Source organism: Phoca vitulina, unplaced genomic scaffold (assembly GCF_004348235.1).
Source record: "Phoca vitulina isolate PV1807 unplaced genomic scaffold, GSC_HSeal_1.0 scaffold62, whole genome shotgun sequence".
Taxonomy (NCBI): Eukaryota; Metazoa; Chordata; class Mammalia; order Carnivora; family Phocidae; genus Phoca; species Phoca vitulina.
In genome coordinates this window covers 3,333,394-3,351,388 of record NW_022589765.1, presented here as the reverse complement: position 1 = coordinate 3,351,388, position 17,995 = coordinate 3,333,394, and the positions used below count along the sequence as shown (strand labels likewise).

General features: G+C 36.2%; 1 protein-coding gene across 10 annotated transcripts in view; it reads right to left on the bottom strand.

The window, feature by feature from the left end:
* Positions 1–17,995, bottom strand: part of THOC2 (THO complex 2) — a 116,833-nt gene that overhangs the window by 19,339 nt on the left and 79,499 nt on the right. For 5 of the 10 annotated variants that reach the window (XM_032391342.1, XM_032391344.1, XM_032391345.1 and 2 more), the window contains 15 exons: positions 16,902–16,986; positions 16,188–16,281; positions 15,690–15,770; positions 14,021–14,117; positions 11,507–11,624; positions 10,747–10,926; positions 9,805–9,969; positions 5,065–5,340; positions 3,882–4,023; positions 3,267–3,424; positions 2,246–2,374; positions 1,762–1,893; positions 1,492–1,676; positions 804–982; positions 457–559 (listed from right to left, as the gene is read on the bottom strand). In XM_032391342.1, coding sequence (XP_032247233.1) covers positions 457–559; positions 804–982; positions 1,492–1,676; positions 1,762–1,893; positions 2,246–2,374; positions 3,267–3,424; positions 3,882–4,023; positions 5,065–5,340; positions 9,805–9,969; positions 10,747–10,926; positions 11,507–11,624; positions 14,021–14,117; positions 15,690–15,770; positions 16,188–16,281; positions 16,902–16,986 — 2,124 coding nt within the window. Of the gene's footprint in view, positions 1–456; positions 560–803; positions 983–1,491; positions 1,677–1,761; positions 1,894–2,245; positions 2,375–3,266; positions 3,425–3,881; positions 4,024–5,064; positions 5,341–9,804; positions 9,970–10,746; positions 10,927–11,506; positions 11,625–14,020; positions 14,118–15,689; positions 15,771–16,187; positions 16,282–16,889; positions 16,987–17,995 lie in introns of all 10 variants that reach the window. The other 5 variants (XM_032391336.1, XM_032391339.1, XM_032391337.1 and 2 more) reach the window with 1 other exon arrangement.

Genomic DNA, 17,995 nt, shown 5'->3' with positions numbered 1-17,995 from the left:
CTAAAGTGATGTCAGGCCGTTCTTTGTATATGTTCATAACCTCTGAGGATTACAAGGTCACAACCAAAAATTATCCCACAAGCCGATCAAGGGTGCTATTATCAGGAACTGGATTACTTGGCTGGATGGATCACTGGTCTAAATCAGTGTAGGCTTCTCTTATGTTCATTATCCTTACCCAGAATGCCCACAGCAAGCACTCAATCCTAAAATGTTTTTCTAACTTCACCACCTACCTTCATCTGCATAACTCAGCAGGGGAAACAATGTCAGTCTCAGCATTATATAAAACATAATGAGGACAGTTAGCGCATCACCAATTAGGGGTACACACAAAATTTCAAGGTCCAACACAAATGACTTTCATAGTATTCAACTACCACCCTGTTTCATTCATGTCTAATGAGGTTAATCATATAAGAATTCAGAATTCTGACATATAGCCAGTGTTCCTACCTGTTAGAGCTACTGTTTCCATTGCTTGAATTCCCTTTCGGTGTGGCACTAGAAGCTTTATTAACAGCTTTCACACCACACTGAGATCTCTCCCTTGATTTATCTGAAATAAAGGTAAGGTTTTATTTGACAAGCCCCTAATTGTAAATAAACTATCATTTCACAGCAAAATGATTAGAGATTAATTAGAAAGAAACAAAGGGCTAATTTCTTCTTGACAGTTACATACTCCTACCTAAGGAATAAACTATAATACTAAGCCAACATTTTATTTGTCATGTGATATAAAACAGCTTAGTTTGTTGAAACAAAACGTATTACTTATAAATTTCTACAAATAAGCATACCAGTCTCCTCAGTACTGCTTTCATCCGACTTAGACGCACTTCCTATCGACGATGAAGAAGGCCCACCACCAGGCCCATTTTGTACACTGGCAACTGCATTCCTCGGAGGGGGGTCTTTGTGATGAAACTCATTTTCAGGTATCATGTATGACTTTCTACTTTTCAACTGCCCAGAGTAGCTGAAAGTCGCACAAAGTGTTTAAATATACAAATACAAATCAAAAGCACAAACATGGAGTTTAAAAGAATAAAATTAGCAAATTATTCACTCTGCTACTTGGTTTCAGAGATAAAAAATACTAATTTTCAATAAGTTCCTGAAGGTCTTTATAGAGAGCCCCAGATGCTTTCTTAAAAAATAAAAATTTCAATGTAAACTAATCCTTAAACTAAGATGCCTTTTTTTCACTACTGAAGATCCAAAACTCAACTGACGATAATAAAATTACATTTCCTCCAAACCAAGACATATTGTATATGACTTTTGAAACTATCATCCAGTATAGACCGGAAGCTGATAATCAGAAGTGACAACTCTCACCAGCCTGTGGGAACATGATCGCATAATCTCCCATAATCTCCTGAAGTAAGGCAGAAGATAAACTTCAACACTGTAAAACATTTTAAAGTCTTCAGAATCCTTCTGTCATCTAGTCTCATAAATCACATTAAAGTATAATTGTGTTACCCCATAGCCAATGCATATAGATCTGGCCTCTTCTCTTTTTCTTCTTGGCAGATTTTATGCACTCTTCTTTCCAAAGCCTGACCCAAATTCAAAACTTTTGGGTACCAAGGAAGTATTTTTGTTAGCACAATCAAGATATTCCTGATGTGAGTATATTCGCCTGTTTCAAGGCAATGTACGGATGCCTACAACAAACATTTTAAGATCTATTATTACAAAAGTATAAGTATAAAGAGAAAAACCACCTTTGAGAAACATAATTTTTTTTACCTTGGTTAGTTTGTAATGCCATTTATGTACAACATGTCGAAAATTTTCATAGTCTAATTGGTCAGCTTTATTTCCACCATCAAATCCAGTGGCCCGTAATATAGTAAGGAATCCTGGATAATTTCCACATTCCTTGAAGAAAAAAAAAAAAGGTTGTTAAAGAAAAATTCTGCCCCTAAAATAGCAGAAGCTGAAAACTTAAGTGGACTAGATTAATGATTCCACGCAAAAACAAGATGTGTATTTGAATGACAGGTAGTTTTCACAGAAAGGTTCAACTTATTCAGTGCTGGGAATCTGGAATGTCAGTTTGAGATAGATTTTTTTAAAAAGCACTTTTTAATAATGAATGAATGATGTTTAAATTTTAAACACTGTTTTACAACTGAATCTTAAACTCAGCTTCCCTTTCAGAACTGAACCTAAAGATTACTGAAAGCTGCTGTGAGATACATGTAAATGTAAGGGTGTTTATTAGCCATACCTTTTCATACGTGGCTCTGTCACTGTGCCACCTGGTCACAGTCTCTAACATGCAGCAAAGAAATCTCCCATACCGACTAGCTTCATTTTCAGTACAGCTTGCAACTGTGTAAATTATATCAGAGAAAACCTACAGGAAAAATGTTTGAAAAATAAAAACAAATCAAGGTCAAAATTAATTCAAAAAGTAAAAGGTTTTTATAGCAAATAAACTGGTTTAGTCAAAATGTATCTTCCCCTTTTATAGTCACAATTCCAGAAATCTTTAAAGATTCTGGCCTTTGTGAGGAAACAGCACATTCATAAAGCAACAACAACAAACTTTTATTTGAAAAAACTGATTTACAATGACAGTGGAAAAAACTATCATTATTATTACAACATAACTTCTTTAACAAAGGCTTAGCCATAGATATTACTGGGGTTAGGGGGACAGTAAGCAGAGGCGAGGCTGACAGAAACTAGAAATAGGCAGCTGACATGCTGTGACATATACTACATTTTAAAACCACAAATACAGTATTTACTATTAAGAAAAAAGCCAGATGCAAAAATACATAAATGTAACCATACTGAAAAGCATCCCTGCTTTTATGTATGTGTGAAGGTGTAAGCTGTTTTGTTGTTTTTTTGAGGGGGTGAAGGTTAAGAAAAGAGTTCTATTATGACAAACATATAAACCCATACTATGAGTTACTAGATTAACTAGGGGTGCTTATTACATGTCAGGCACTATTCAAAGCACTTTTGTGTGCAGTGACTCATTTAATTCTCACAACAATCTTATGAAGCAAGTACTATTATCCCATTTTACAGATAAGAAAACTGAGGCACAGAGAGGTTAAAAAAACTTGCCAAAGATCATATAGCTAGAAAGCAGCAGAGCTAGGATTCAAGTTCAGGCACTTGGCTCTTGAGTTCATGCTTTTAACCACACACACAATAATACCTCTATAGATTATAATGTTTAGCTATCTTTGTGTGAGTTTTTTTTTTTAAAGGTTGCAATAAAAAGAACTTACTCGATCATAGCAAAGAAGTGTGGAAAAATTTGGAGTTTTCTGTTGATGTACCAATTCAACAAAACGAGCACAGTAAACAGCATCAATTGCTGAAAAAATACATCGAGGAAATATACACAGCTGTAGAAATTTTGTGATGGTCTCATTTTTGGTAGATTCTAAAAATAAGGGAAGAATATATTAAGTGGTAAACTTCTTCCTCAAGTGCCTCAAGACCACTAAACATGACAACATATTAATTTTAGTGTAGAGAATGCTATAAAAAAACCCACAAACTCCTTATAGTTTGTAACCAAAAGGTCATGTCTGGGATAAAACTTTCACTTTCACTCTGTGGACATTTTTCTATCTATAACTTCTCCAGAAACATGATTTCATACAGAAAAGCTGAATGGTAAGCTGCCAATATTGTAGTTATGTTAATTTCACCAGCAAACTAAAACAGTTCCTTTGGTGAACATGTGAGGTCGACTCTGCATTAATGAATAACCAAAGAATGGGATAGTGAACACGGAGCTGAAATACAAACATAATACACTTCAACACCTCTGAAGTTATAGAGGTTTGCTTTTGTAATTTGGCAGTAGCAGGAACGTAACAATTCCAACAACCTACTTGCTAAAAGCCAGTTGTCCTTTTCAAGTTTCAGTCTCTGTAGAACTCGCTGTACATGTTCCATCTGTTTCTTTTCTTCTTCAAGAAGCTTGTCCTGAAGGGCAGTACAACGCTCTTTCTCTTTTTTCTTTTTATTTGGAGGCTACGAAGTATAAGTTAGATACTTTTCTAACTACACGCATATTACCTCCCTTCCTTTTAATTAAAAAATTCAAAAAGAGATCAGGGCTAATATTTTATATTAACCACTTCACAGGGATATTGAGGAGTCTACCTGGATGTGCTTTCACCGCCATTCAACAAATTCAAAATCTGGTCTTCACATCAAAACAGGCTACCTTCCTAGCACTCATACTTTTAGTCTCAGGCATGAAGTCATCTCTGACTCTTCCTTCTCCTTCATTCCAGCATCCCGATTGCTTACAAGTCTCATGCATTCCCACTACCTCCACCAATAGTCTATGTTCTCAGTACTTCACAATGAATTACCCTAAGAGCCACCTAGCTGAACTCCAGCCTTGATGCCAGTCCCTTCCCCTAAGAAATGTATCCTTCGAACCACTGTCAAGAGTAATCTTTCTAAAGTACCATTTTTACCATTATCACTTCCCTGCTGAGGAATCTAATATAGCTCTCAATTTTATCAAGTCTTCTTTTCTAACTTTCACTTCTCTACATAATCTGATCCCATCCTAACCATTCAAATTTATCACTAAGCCCATTCACTACAGTAAAAGTGGTCTTTTTAAATCTTAAATTACTTCATACCTTTGCTGAAGCTCTTGAGTGGCCAATCTGCCTCCCTATTTCCAAACCTAATCTACCTTCAAAGCCTACCCAGCTCAAGAGTCAACTCTTCAATAGTCTTCTCCTAAAGAGTTCTCCTTTTGGGAACTCCTATTACTCTTGCAACTGGAGTCACACAGATCATTTTACATTGCTAACACAATCTTCAGTTTAAAAAAAAAAAGACAAACTCAAATACCTTTTGTGTGATCATAACTGCCAGGTATTCACCAAGCCCCTGCCCCACCCACTGGGAGGTCACCATTAACTCACTTAGGAAAATATTATATAGCAATAAGATCACAGCTTTAAGGAACCTTAGCTAATACAAAGCATGCATAATATTAAATTATTACCATGAAATTATTGTACTTGAGCTACTAGAACAAAAACCTACCATTTCCTGATTGTCATCAATTGCTTTCATCTGGACTTTAAGTTTATTGACTTCCCGTTCATAGCTGGTGTGTGGAACTGCAAGGTCATACATTGTCAACGACCAGAATGTGGCATAGAACTGAGGGCTGATGTCATCCCAGACTTTGGAAACGTGTAAGGAGACCACTGCTTCATGGACAGGAGCCATCACCATTTCACATGATGTAATGTACTTGTGAACTTTATGTTGCTGTTTACTTCCCTTTTCTGATTTTTTAAGTTCATCATATTTAGACTGGAGATAAAAAGTAAAAACAAACACAACACAATTTATAGCACTAACTTTCACAGTATAAAAACCTATGTTCCTTTTTCAAGAATCAGAAGACAACTAATCAAAACTTGTAGGAATTCTAAGTTCTTACCAATGACATTTATTTTAAGATAAATCATCCCTGGAAGCTGTTCTCATCTTTAGTCCTGTGTGATCACTAGAAGCTTTTAAGATTATTAAAAACATAGGGTATGTGTACCCCCTCCACCATCCATATCTTCCACCGTACTCTCGCTTACTACTACATTAAGAATTGAACATGTAGGGTTTCCACTCCAGCTTTTAAGATCTTCAAGGGAACCAAGTAAAGGGTCTTAACACTAGTAAAGAGGCATAATGGAACTAGTAACAGCCAACCAGCACAGTATGCTTTATTACTACACATAGCCCCTATTGGCCATTACAATTTGTCAATTAAGAAAGTGGATCCGGGGCGCCTGGCTGGCTCAGTTGGTGGAATGTGCAACTTTTGATCTCAGGGTTGTGAGCTCCAGTCCCACTTTGGGTGTAGAAATTACTTAAAAATAAAATCTTCAAAAAAAAAAAAAAGAGAGAAAGAAATTGGATCAACATTAAGAAAGGCTATGAGAAAGTTACTATAAGACTGCTAAGCAGGGTGACTAACTGTTCAGGTTTGCCAGTGAATGAGAGGGGATTCCCAGGATGTAAGAGTATAGTGCCAAAACTGGCAAAGTCCCAAGCAAACCTAAATAAGACTTTTATTTTTAAGATTTTGTTTACTTATTTCAGAGAGAGGGAGTGAGCATGCACAAGAGAGAGCAAAGGCAGTGGGAGGGGCAGAGGGAGAGGGAGAAACAGATTCCCCACCAAGCAGGGAGTCCAACACAGGGTTCAATTCCAGGACGCTAGAATCATGACCTGAACTGAAGGCAGATGCTTAACCAACTGAGCCACCCAGGTGCCCCTAAGTAAGACTTTCTATGAATGGATATGGTATATTAGTTTAAAGCATGTGGGAATTGACACTGCAGCTTTTTTAGACTGGACTGGTTTATCCTAATTTGGAAGAGAGTCAGAGGAAGACCATACTCTTAAGAGTATGAGGAAAAGAATCTGTTAGTACAATGGGAGGGAACTACATATTAGTTCACAGAGCATAATACCAAATGTAAAAAAGAAAATAATACAAAGTGTTGTTGCTATTGTCTCATGTCCTTCAGTCTCTTTAGGATGAAAATTTTGTTTGGGTTAGGCATCATTCCTGAAGATGAACCTAAGAGGAGATTAAAACATTTCTTTTTGTTAGAAAAGCATTTAAATCATCAGTTTGTGCTAAACATGGAACCCAGAACTAGAAGGTCAGAGGTCAAAGGTTCCACTTCCAGTTCTGCATTGTGGTAGGCAAGAGTCTTGGCTCCTTACACTCCAGCTGTCTTCCCTCCTAAGTGTCTCTATACCCCAGGCTAACTGGACTGAAGATATACCAAGTACTTTGTTCCAGAGGGTATCTCAAGCAGCATCTTACAATTATTATAATTACAATCTGAGACTCTTACAATTTTTCTGTAAGTGGATTTACCTTCTGTTACCCCCATTTTAGAGAGCATGCTGATAATTACTGAGACCATACAGGTGACAAAACTACAAACAATATTCCTTATGAGAGAGAAGTCCCAATTACATCCCAGACCTGAGAGAATAACAGCAAGGATAAGGAAGCATTTTTACACCGTGAGGGCAGGTCCTGTTGATGGTAACTAGTATTAATCTCTGTGAGGAAGAATGACATCTGCTAAGGTTCTAACAAAACATAGGGTAAGTAGTGCCGAAACTACCTGTATAGGATAGCTTAACTACCTGATTTGGGCAAGATCTAGAATATGAACTGGGTGGGGAAAAGCCTTTCTTTCAGAACTGTGTTACAAGGTGGGTCTCAACAATTAGAACTAAAAATTAGGTTTATAGGTATGAGAGGGTAATGATGTGGTACAACAGCCCCCCATCTCCCCAGTCCTCGGGTTCTGAATCTGTCACTTTTATTGCTAGATACCCACCTAGTCCCTATCTAGTTAAAAAAAAATTAGGCTTGATCAGAAAAGACAGCTATACTTCATATTTAACTAGGATGAATAGTTCCTGGTCTAAAGTTAGTTTAACTCCTTCTTCAAGCTTACACCTTCAGTCAAATGGAGAGGCATAACAGCTCTACATCTCAAGTCACCCAGTGCACTAAATCTGTGAAATAGAACTGATATCCACAGTTACTGCTATACTTCTAATTCCTGTTCAAAAAGCTCTTGTTGCCCCCAATAACCTGAACAGTGTTTGGTTGGCTGAATTATTCCCATGAGAGCCTACTACTAATCAATTTATGGAAGGGTCCTAGCAGTCCTCCAATATTCATACCCTCTCATCAAAGGCTCTTCAAGAGAGGCTCTCGGGCGCCTGGGTGGCTCAGATGGTTAAGCGTCTGCCTTCGGCTCAGGTCATGATCCCAGGGTCCTGGGATCGAGTCCCGCATCAGGCTCCCTGCTCAGTGCAGAGCCTGCTTCTCCCTCTCCCTCTGCCATTCCCTCTGCTTGTGCTCTTCTGTCTATCTCTCTGTCAAATAAATAAATAAAATCTTTAAAAAAAAAAAAAAAAAAAAGAGAGAGGCTCTCATCCAAGAAGCAAAAGCAAGGATCCCCAGGAAGTTTGGGTGTCCATCCAGTGCAACCAAGGTTGCCAAAGAACTCCTTTTCCAGAGGGTGTTATGTGGCCTATTGGTAACAGACTTATCCCTGATTTGGCTGTATAGCCACCTCTATAGAGTTCTTTGTTTTCCTCTGCAACCCTAGAGGGGAAATGACATTTCTTTTAGATTTTTGTATCTCTTAAATGACAAAGACACAATATTTTACACAGGCTACAGAAAAGGTAGCTATTGGTATGAATGACCTGCTCCATTTCTGACCTGGAAAAGTTCAGCCAACCTCAGGCAACCAGGTGTTCCTGTTTGCTAGGGTTCAATATCGCTGATTAATGTGTTAACTTCTCAATATAGCACAGGGCAGGTCAGAATTCCTGAGATGAAGCAACTCTCCCACCTCAGTCCTTCAAGAAATCAGGTCCCCTGTTGTATAGCTGAGACTGATCTACTGCGGGGTGGGGTGACAACACAAGACATAACTACGCAAAGAGAGCACACAATTTTCTGGAAAGATTCTAAAGGAGGAAAAAAGAGGCTAATCCTACCCCCTGTCCCTTTTTCCCTTCTAGAGAATATAGCACAGTATTGCTGTGTAATGCTAATCAAGTGATAACCGAATCAATTAACAGTTACTTGTTAGAGGGAAGTGTGACACTGTAGCAGTTGATATGTAAACACTAACAGCTGATGGCCAATTAAATGATCAATTAGACCCCAAATTTCTCAGCGTCTTTTTTCCACACCTCTACTACACAACCCTATGTTCCTACTGGGGACAAAGAAGGGATCCTACTTTAAGAGAAAGGACCAAGGTCTTCCCCCAAAATCTGTAGTGAAAGCCTTCCTTACACAGTACAGACTTAAAACCAACAACAAATAAACAGAAGGGCCAGAATTCAAGCCTACACAAAGATGAGGAATGTGCTGGGGGGCTCCAGTCAGAATGGAGAAGTACTATAGTTTCCAAACAGAGGCCTGACCATGGTCTGAAGGAAAAGGAAGAGTCAATTCCCATTAGAGGTCACTGCTTTGCAGGCAGGAGTCCAGGCGGCAGAGAAGAGGAGGGAAGGCAGTCTCCTCTTCCCCCAACCATCCTTACAGTCACTGCTGGGATGCCCTGCTTGGGAAGGCTCTGGTTTGCTTTTGTGCTTTTCTTTTTAGTTGTCTCATTTAGGTGGAGAGAAATAAAACAAGAACTATGAATACCTTTCCGAGAAGTTACATAACACAACCTACAAGAGTTTTTAGAGTGGTTGGGGGTGGTTAGGTCTTTCTGTCTGTATTTCTCTCAAGCAAGTCAACTGACAGGGATATTGTTACTGAGGAAAGAGGACTCTGTATTCAATAGGAGTGTTTCGCAGAATCACCTACCAGATTTTCCTGCATCAGAATCAACTAGCGCTTGTTAAAAAACAAACAAAAACAAAAACAAAACAGAAATTCCCAGGTACTACTGAAGTTACGACCATTAGAATCTGGGGACACGGGATTGAGTTTCAAAGATGCTTCGCTGGTGACTCTCATCTACACTAATGTTTGAGTGCTATAGTTTTAAAGGGCCCATAAGACATCAACCTGGACAACTGGGGGTATAGTACTAGTAAGACTTACTTTTAAAGGGAGCATTTTCATTGTACACTGCTCAGAGATGAGTATTAACAAAAGAGTAACTCTCTAAGAGACATAATCTGCATCTGTGTCAAACTAAAATACATTTACAGTTAAGAAATAATGTGGAATCATTCTTGAATGGCAGCAAAGACACTTACACTTACCGAAATATGGTGTGCATACATTGGCCTAGACAGGAAAAATGCTGCATCATGGGGTGTATGAAATTCGTTACAGAGCACATCAATTGAAGGCACTCGCTTTATATAATCTTCTGTGCTTAGATTAGATGCTAAAAACCCACCAAACTGTACCAGGGTATCATGACACTAAATTTAAAAAAATAAGACAAAAAACACAAATGTGCTACCATTTTATGAAACATAAAAATTTTCCAAAATAATTATAATGTCATTTTAACAGTATTTTGATTAACATTTAAGAATTCAAATTTTACAACTTAAAAGAACTTTAGAGACAATCTATAAACATCATCATGTAATCGTATTACCAAAAAAGATGCCAAGGCCCTGAAAAGTTGATCAATCTAAGGCTTTAATAGTCAACGAGGTCTCAAGTTCCAAGCCACTGTTCATCACTTTTAGTAACAGGATATATTTACCCTACATCACATATAACAATTTTATGTATACAGAATTTCCTTGCCCTTAAAAGAGTAAAACTTCATTTATAAAATATATGTGATCTTTTTTCCCTTGTAATATAGTTGGTGATAAACACATTCTGTAGGCTAATCACAGGTTTTGCCACTTAATATTTATGATATATTTTATAAAGATCACATCTACTTAGTTCTGATTGAAATTCCACATTTCCAGAGATCAGGAAAGATATGGGAGCAAACAACTTGAAGTTAACTACTTAACTCAAAACCTTGTACATATTATTACATCTCCTACAGCCTTCACTTAAATACCATAATTTGCACAGAAACAGCCCCTATTTCCAGAATGTCTATTTTACATTAGAGTTGTTTCACACTCATATGATGTGCAAAATGGCATCTTAAAAATTTTATCACATTCCATATTTTCCATTATCAGGATAAAAAAATCCATATAAACACAAAAGCCACTTTAACTTGCCTGATCATAGAGTTTTCCCACAAGTTTCAAATGTTTCTCTCCACCTTCTTGGAAGATTACCCCATTCCTCTGCTGAGCCATAAGCAAACAGAGAGGAAGAGCAAGATCATGGTCCAACAGCGCATCCTTTAATCTCTGGGAGGATTTTTTAGTGTTTCTGATCTGGCCAAAATAACCACCCTGCACAAGAGAAGACATAAACTTACCAGTGTACAGTACATTAACACATGTTATCTGATTTGAAAAAGACATAGAAAAGGCTCAGTTACAATCCTGAAGATAAAAAAAACCTTTACGTTCCTTCCCTTTCTTCACACATTTATTTTAGTGACACTGTTGTTGGTTAGAGTCATTGGCTTAAAGATAACTGTCAATTGTCTTTAAACTTCTGCATATTTTCCATTTTCTACCTTGCAGTCCCTTATAAAGGATTATTCTTCATTCAGTATGGAACAGATTCAACAACAGAGTAACTATGTTCAGATTTACACCAGTTAGGATATCAAGGACCACAGAAGACTTGATATTTACTTCTCTTATAGATGTGACACTGTCTTTTATACTTTGTTTCAGCTTTTTGAAAGGGTTAAAACAACTAGTGTATCAATTTTTGAAAGGGAGATGAGGGCAGTCATGAGGGAAGGGTACATATGGCTTTGACATTTGGCTTCATGTACTTATGTGCTGTCTGGATTCTTTAGCATGAGCATGCCTATATCTGGAACTTAAAAAATCGATTAAAAAAACTAGCAACTCTCACCTCAGCTTTTAGTTGCTCTCCACCAGTCATGGCCTCTAGTTGCTCCATCGTCATTTCCTCTGTAATTTCTATTCCTGCCATTTTTTGTACCACTTCTTTCAATATAAGCAGGTCAAAACTATTTAGAAAAAATAAGAAATAGTCTGTAGTTGAAACTTCAAACATAAAAGTGACAACATATATAATTAATATGCTGAGAATCCCTAAATTATTTGTATATAAATATGGAGCGGAAGGGGCTGGAGTGGTTTTTAAGGAAAAATTGCATTCCTAGAACTATACTGAAAAATATTTGGGGCATGTAATAGGTTTATGTTTATTTTAACTTTTTCCTTGGGAATAATTTCAAACTTACAGATAGGATGTAAAGATAAAAAATAGTACAAAGCATACCCATATACCCTTTACCCCGACTTCACCTATTATTAACATTCTTACTCCTGTTCACTTTATCATTTGTTTTCTCTCTCTCCCTCCCTTTCTACACACACACACACACACACACAGTTTTTTTGAACCATTTGGGAGTAACTTATTTAGTAAGCAACATCATTTTAAGGGCACATTTTACCCCTAAAATTCCAAAGAACGTATTTCCTAAGAGTGCATTTCCTAAGAATATAGCTATTCTCTTAACATAACCACAGCATAGTTACCAACTTTAGTAAATCTAACACTGATATAATACTTTATAGTTCATATTTCATTTTTATCAGTTTACCCAACAGTCCTTCATAACATTTTAATAATGTTTTTTATTTATTTTTTAATTCAAGTATAATTAACACAGTTTATATTAGTTCTGGTCATGTAAGATATAGTGATTCAACAATTCCATACATTATTCAGTGCTCATCATGGTTTAAATGAACTCTTAATCCCCTTCACTTCTTCATAGCATTTTTTTTATCCTCCAGTACAAGGTGGCCAATACATATATTTGATGGTATAGAGCCATCTCTCTAAACAATCACACACACTTGGAAGGGATGGAGGGAGTGAGGGAGAGGAGAAAGAAAAAAAGGAAGGGAATGGAAGTGTATGAGCCTAAGATGACAGCCTTAAGAACATCTGTTATTGTGCCAATAGTTATGCATTTTAATTCTCAAAGTTTAGGACTGTCAATGAAAATAACAACTTATGACTTTCAAGATCTTCTTTAATTAGTTAAGTAGTAAAGATAAAGTGGAAACCTTCTTTCCTACAAAACAAATACAGATGTTTTTCCAAAGGTAAAGCTAGACATACCCAAGACACAAGTTAATAACAAACAAAAGGCACAGTTTTTGAAGATTCTTATTAAGTGCTTACTCTCTCAACTTGTCTTGCCTTCCCTAAACGTAGTTTATGTAAATGAGAGCCCTCATGCAAATTAGTATGCAACAAGTACCAATAAAATGTTTTAATTTTTCTTTAAACTATCTTTTAATTATAAACTATATTCACAGTACAGAAAACTGAGTTATAGATTTAAAAATAATGTTATATTCTCCTAGCCCATAGACACAGGAGAGTAAAATGTATAGGAATGGTGGAAAGATGCACATAGTGTAAGTGATATGCTGACAAAATCCTAAATCGAATTATTTTTTTAAGTTTTCCCTAATCCAAAATAATAATCTGTCAAAAATTACTTAGGTTATACTTGTGTGGAACACCAGATAGCTTTACAAATTTTTGTTCGCTTTCTACCAGAAAGTTTTGGAGAACAATTTCCAGTTCTTTGATTCTAGTCAGTCTACTGCTGATGAGGTTTAATATACATACTAATTCAAACTCTAAACACTGATAGTGGTCCAGAATAAAATAATAAAACCCAGTATTCATAAAGAAAAGAGAACACTGTCCAAAAGGTATGTAAGCTGTATGTATCTCTGAAGTTCAAATTCAAAAGAAATTGTGTTTTAAAAATACTGTTTACAGGGCGCCTGGGTGGCTCAGTTGGTTGAGCGACTGCCTTCGGCTCAGGTCATGATCCTGGAGTCCCTGGATCGAGTCCCGCATCGGGCTCCCTGCTCGGCAGGGAGCCTGCTTCTCCCTATGACCCTCACCCCTCTCATGTGCTCTCTCTGTCTCAAATAAATAAATAAAATCTTTAAAAAAAAAAAAAAAAAAAAAAATACTGTTTACACCCTCAAAATAAATATGTTCCTACCATATGCTTAAAGGCCAATTACTGTCCAGCAGCACAATCAAAAATGCAATGCATTTTGTCATAAGAGGATTTACAATATACCATATAAACCATTTACTCAAGAGCCTAACAGGTAGTCAAAATGAAATGTCTTTTTAACGAGTTACATATATAGCCAAATATTACATTTCTTTCTGCAAAAAGTGTTTATGTATGAAATTACAATTTCTTTTAATTAAAGAATTCCATATAAATAAGTGAGCAACTATTCTACTTAAGCCTACAAAACACTTTTTCAGAAATAGCAATCTCAATATCCCAATACCACCAGAAGTATTCTAATTATTGAATTTCATTTACATATAATTTGCTATGAATACCTTTTGCCTGCCTTTAGCTGATTAGCCACATATTGAAGAAGACCAGCAAGATCAATTGGATATTTACGAAAAACTGCACCACAGAAACTAGCCAGACCTATATGAAATAAAAAAAATAGGGCTTTTAAAAAACAGTTCATAAAACAAAAAAAAAACACAGTATTAGGTGGCATTTCTCAACTAACTCAATTTCTAAAACAAAATGAGGTAGGAATAATTGTACTGCTGATGCCACTGAATGGAGCTTTACAATTAATAATAGCTAATATTTACTGAGCATACATACGCTAAGCACTATACTAAGTAAGCACTTTACATTAATTAACTCATTTAATTTTTGCAATAATCATCTCAGGTTGGTATAAAACCTATCGATGAGGAAAATTTGGAACAGATATATCATGCAACTTGTTCATGTCACATAGTTGGTATGAGGTAGAGCAGTGATTCAAAGGTATACGGCCTGACTCCAGAGCCTGTTAGGCCACAACAATTAACCAAGCTACAACAAAATCTTGCAGATCACCCAGTAAATCTGAATGATCAACAGAACACCTGCCCCTCTAATGTTTGAGTTACACACACAAAAATCTCTCATCTAGAAACATGCTACTAGTTGTGGAGAGGAAAGGAAACAGACCAAGAAGCAAACAAGAGACCAATTTTAACCAATAGTCCTTATCGCATCATGAGTAGGGAGAAAACCCCAGTCAAGAGGAGATCCTAGTAAAATCAAGTGATCTGTAACCTTTTCAACAATTATTTGCTGAGCACCTTAAAGGATAATGGACAAGACACAGGTCCTGCCCTCAAGGAGCTTAGAGTCTAGTGAGGGATATAGAAAAGGAAGCTGAAATAACTATGATGAATAAAAGGTTCCATATAATAAGAGGAGCACCTAATTCCGACTTTTGGGTAGGAGCATTAACAGGGAAAGTTTTCTGAAGAAAAGTGACCTCTAAGCTGAAATCTAATGAATAAGTAGATGTGATGGAGGAAATGAGTAGACATGGAAGGGTATTCCAAGTAAAGGCAATAACATGTACAAAAAGGCCATGGAAAGTACAAGTTCAGTATTAATGGAACCCAGAATATGGGGAGGGGCAAAAGATGAGCCTAATACACCGAGTAAGGACCTGATCCCAAAAGAACTTACTTGTATGACTTAATGCAGATTTCAGACTTTAAAGGGCAATGGGGAACTACCACAAGATTCAGCTATCAGACACAATAGGTTGAAAGAAAAGGGAACTCACTGCTAGAAATCAAAAGCACAAGAAATTTAGGACAAAACAAGGCTAGGGTTTCCGTTAACAACCAAGTTTTTGTTCTTTTAAGATGAATGAAACCTCAGGATGGAAAGGAGAGAGAGGAAAAGAGTTCCCTTAAGATTGATTCCTCTAAAATAATAGAAGGGAATTTTTATCTCCCCAGTAATGCTTGCACAAATTCTATCACAGCCAATACTGGACTCTTGAGTTGGAAAATGAATAAGTACTACATGAACCTCCTTACACAGCCAAAGACTTAGACACACTGAGGGCACGCTGAGTGGCTAGGTATTCTCAAGATCTCTTGACAAACAGGCTCTTAGCATTAGCACTAGAATACTTAACATGGCAATTACAACAGATGGAAATTTCATCCTTAGAAAAATAAAAATACTTACTCTGAAGCCAGCTTGAGATGGTTGTGTCATCATGTTTCATTCTCTCCTTTTCCGGATTAGCTAAAGCTTCAATGATACAATCTTTCGCACATTAAGGAAAAAATTTAAGTCACTACATCTCTAACCAAGACCCTTAAAACAGTAACAAAATGCCACATCTTGGAAAAAGTAAAATTGTCAGCTTCAAGTTACTACAGATTATTGAAAATTATACTCACAGTAGTACCAACTTTTCCATCTTTCAGCAAGCGAGACAGATTTCACCTATATTACCATGTTTAGTAAACTTAACATTGTTCTCTCCCTATACACAGAGCAGACACACACACACAAACTCCTGACTGGTCAACCTTTTTTAGATCAGCCAACAGAATTAACCTCATATGGTTACTAATGGAACTTAGAATGAAAAAGAAAAACAAAAAGAATGAAAATAAATGTTCACCATTAAGATCTATGAAATGTGAAATCTATGTATTACTTCACTTGAAAGGATACAGGCCAAAACATCGTAATTCAATGAAGTGAGGTATTTCAATGAATCTACTACAGGTGTTATTAAGTTATCATACTTCTGTATTTGTGACAAGATCTGGAAGATAGCAACAAAAAAAAGATGGCATTAACTCATCAAAAGGGAACTTCTGTGCTAAATAATGGCTATACGTTTTTTGTTCTTCAAAAGAAACAATGCTTAAAATTAAAGTAGCTTCCTTCTACTTTGTATTTATATAAAACCTACTATATTCTATCATTTCTTAGGAAATATTTTCTTAGGCTACATTCTCCAATTAGAAAATAATTCCAGGACATGTAACTTGACTTCTGGAATGATAAATGCCAAATGTCTTTTAGAAATCTCTTTCTAAATATAAAAGTATTACACCTGAATCACAATGAAATGCTATTCAAATGTTTCTAAGAAAAATCAATAAATAATGCATCTCTTTATTAATATTTTTATAAACCAACATGGGGTAAATAAGACAATGTTAGACTGTTTAACAGTAGCATTGTTACATATGACCAAAAAGGAGATCAATGTGTTAAATATACTGTATGCTGTTTTTAGAGTAACAATATTTCATTTGCTAAAGATTTTTTCCTCTAACACTATCATTTTTAAAACTTCATCATTCCATTTCCACTTGTGCTGATTTAAAGACAACAAAAAGAAAAATCCCTTAAAATAATATTAACCTCAAAACATACATAATCAAACAAAATGGTTGGATTGCTGTGGCTCAACTTCCCAATTTGTCTTCCAGAAGGCTTCACATTTTCCTTGGTTAGACGCCTACAAGGGGAGAAAAAGGTGGCAGAGATCATCTTAAGTCATTTCCCTTATAATGTTGATAGCATTGTTATATCATAAAAAAACAAACAAAAAAAAAAACAATTCTTTCCCAAGTATCCAAAATGGATCCATGTAAAACCACCACATTCTTCATATACATTACTGTAGGCCTTAAGTTATTTTGATTAGGCATTCTCCCAAAGGGTATTAAGATTTTGAATTAATGCTTAACATTTATAATATATACATTTCCATTTTATACTAAGAGTCTAATAAGCAAAAACTCTTAATGTACTCTACAAGTACATAATACTCCTTTTGAAGAAAACCATAATTATTTTTTTAAAGATTTTATTTATTTGTCAGAGAGAGCACACACACAAGCAGGGGGAGCGGCAGGCAGAGAAGCAGGCTCCCCGCCGAGCAAGGAGCCCAATGCGGGACTCAATCCCAGGACCCTGGGATCATGACCTGAGCCGAAGGCAGAAGCTTAACCTACTAAGCCACCCAGGCGTCCCGAAAATCATAATTATTTTAGATTTAGAAGCGCTCATTTATCAGTGTAGGCATCAAATTCAGTGTAACGCAATCAAATACCTCATACCATCTGTCTCAGTTACCCTAATAGAATAATAGCTAATGCTGCACTCCTTGATAAAGGAAAGTTCTCTGGTTTTCGTGTAAACAATTTTTTAAAAAATCAATTCTACTCCTTTCCTTCCTCTTTAATTCTTCCACTGCTCAGTATTCTTTTACTAACATTCTGGAAAATTTAGATCTATGAAATGCTTACAGCTCAAAATTATTACACAGCATCTTAAACTCTTCTGATATTACATAATAAATCTAGAAACTTAAAAAAGCTGATGACTAAAAGCTTTCTAGAATGAAAATACAATACGATGAAGCAAATAATGAATTCAGTTGATAGTTCAAGGAATGGGACCATTCTGGAAGTAACAAACTTGATAATTATCTTAAGAAGTTTCTTATGACAAAACTGACCCAT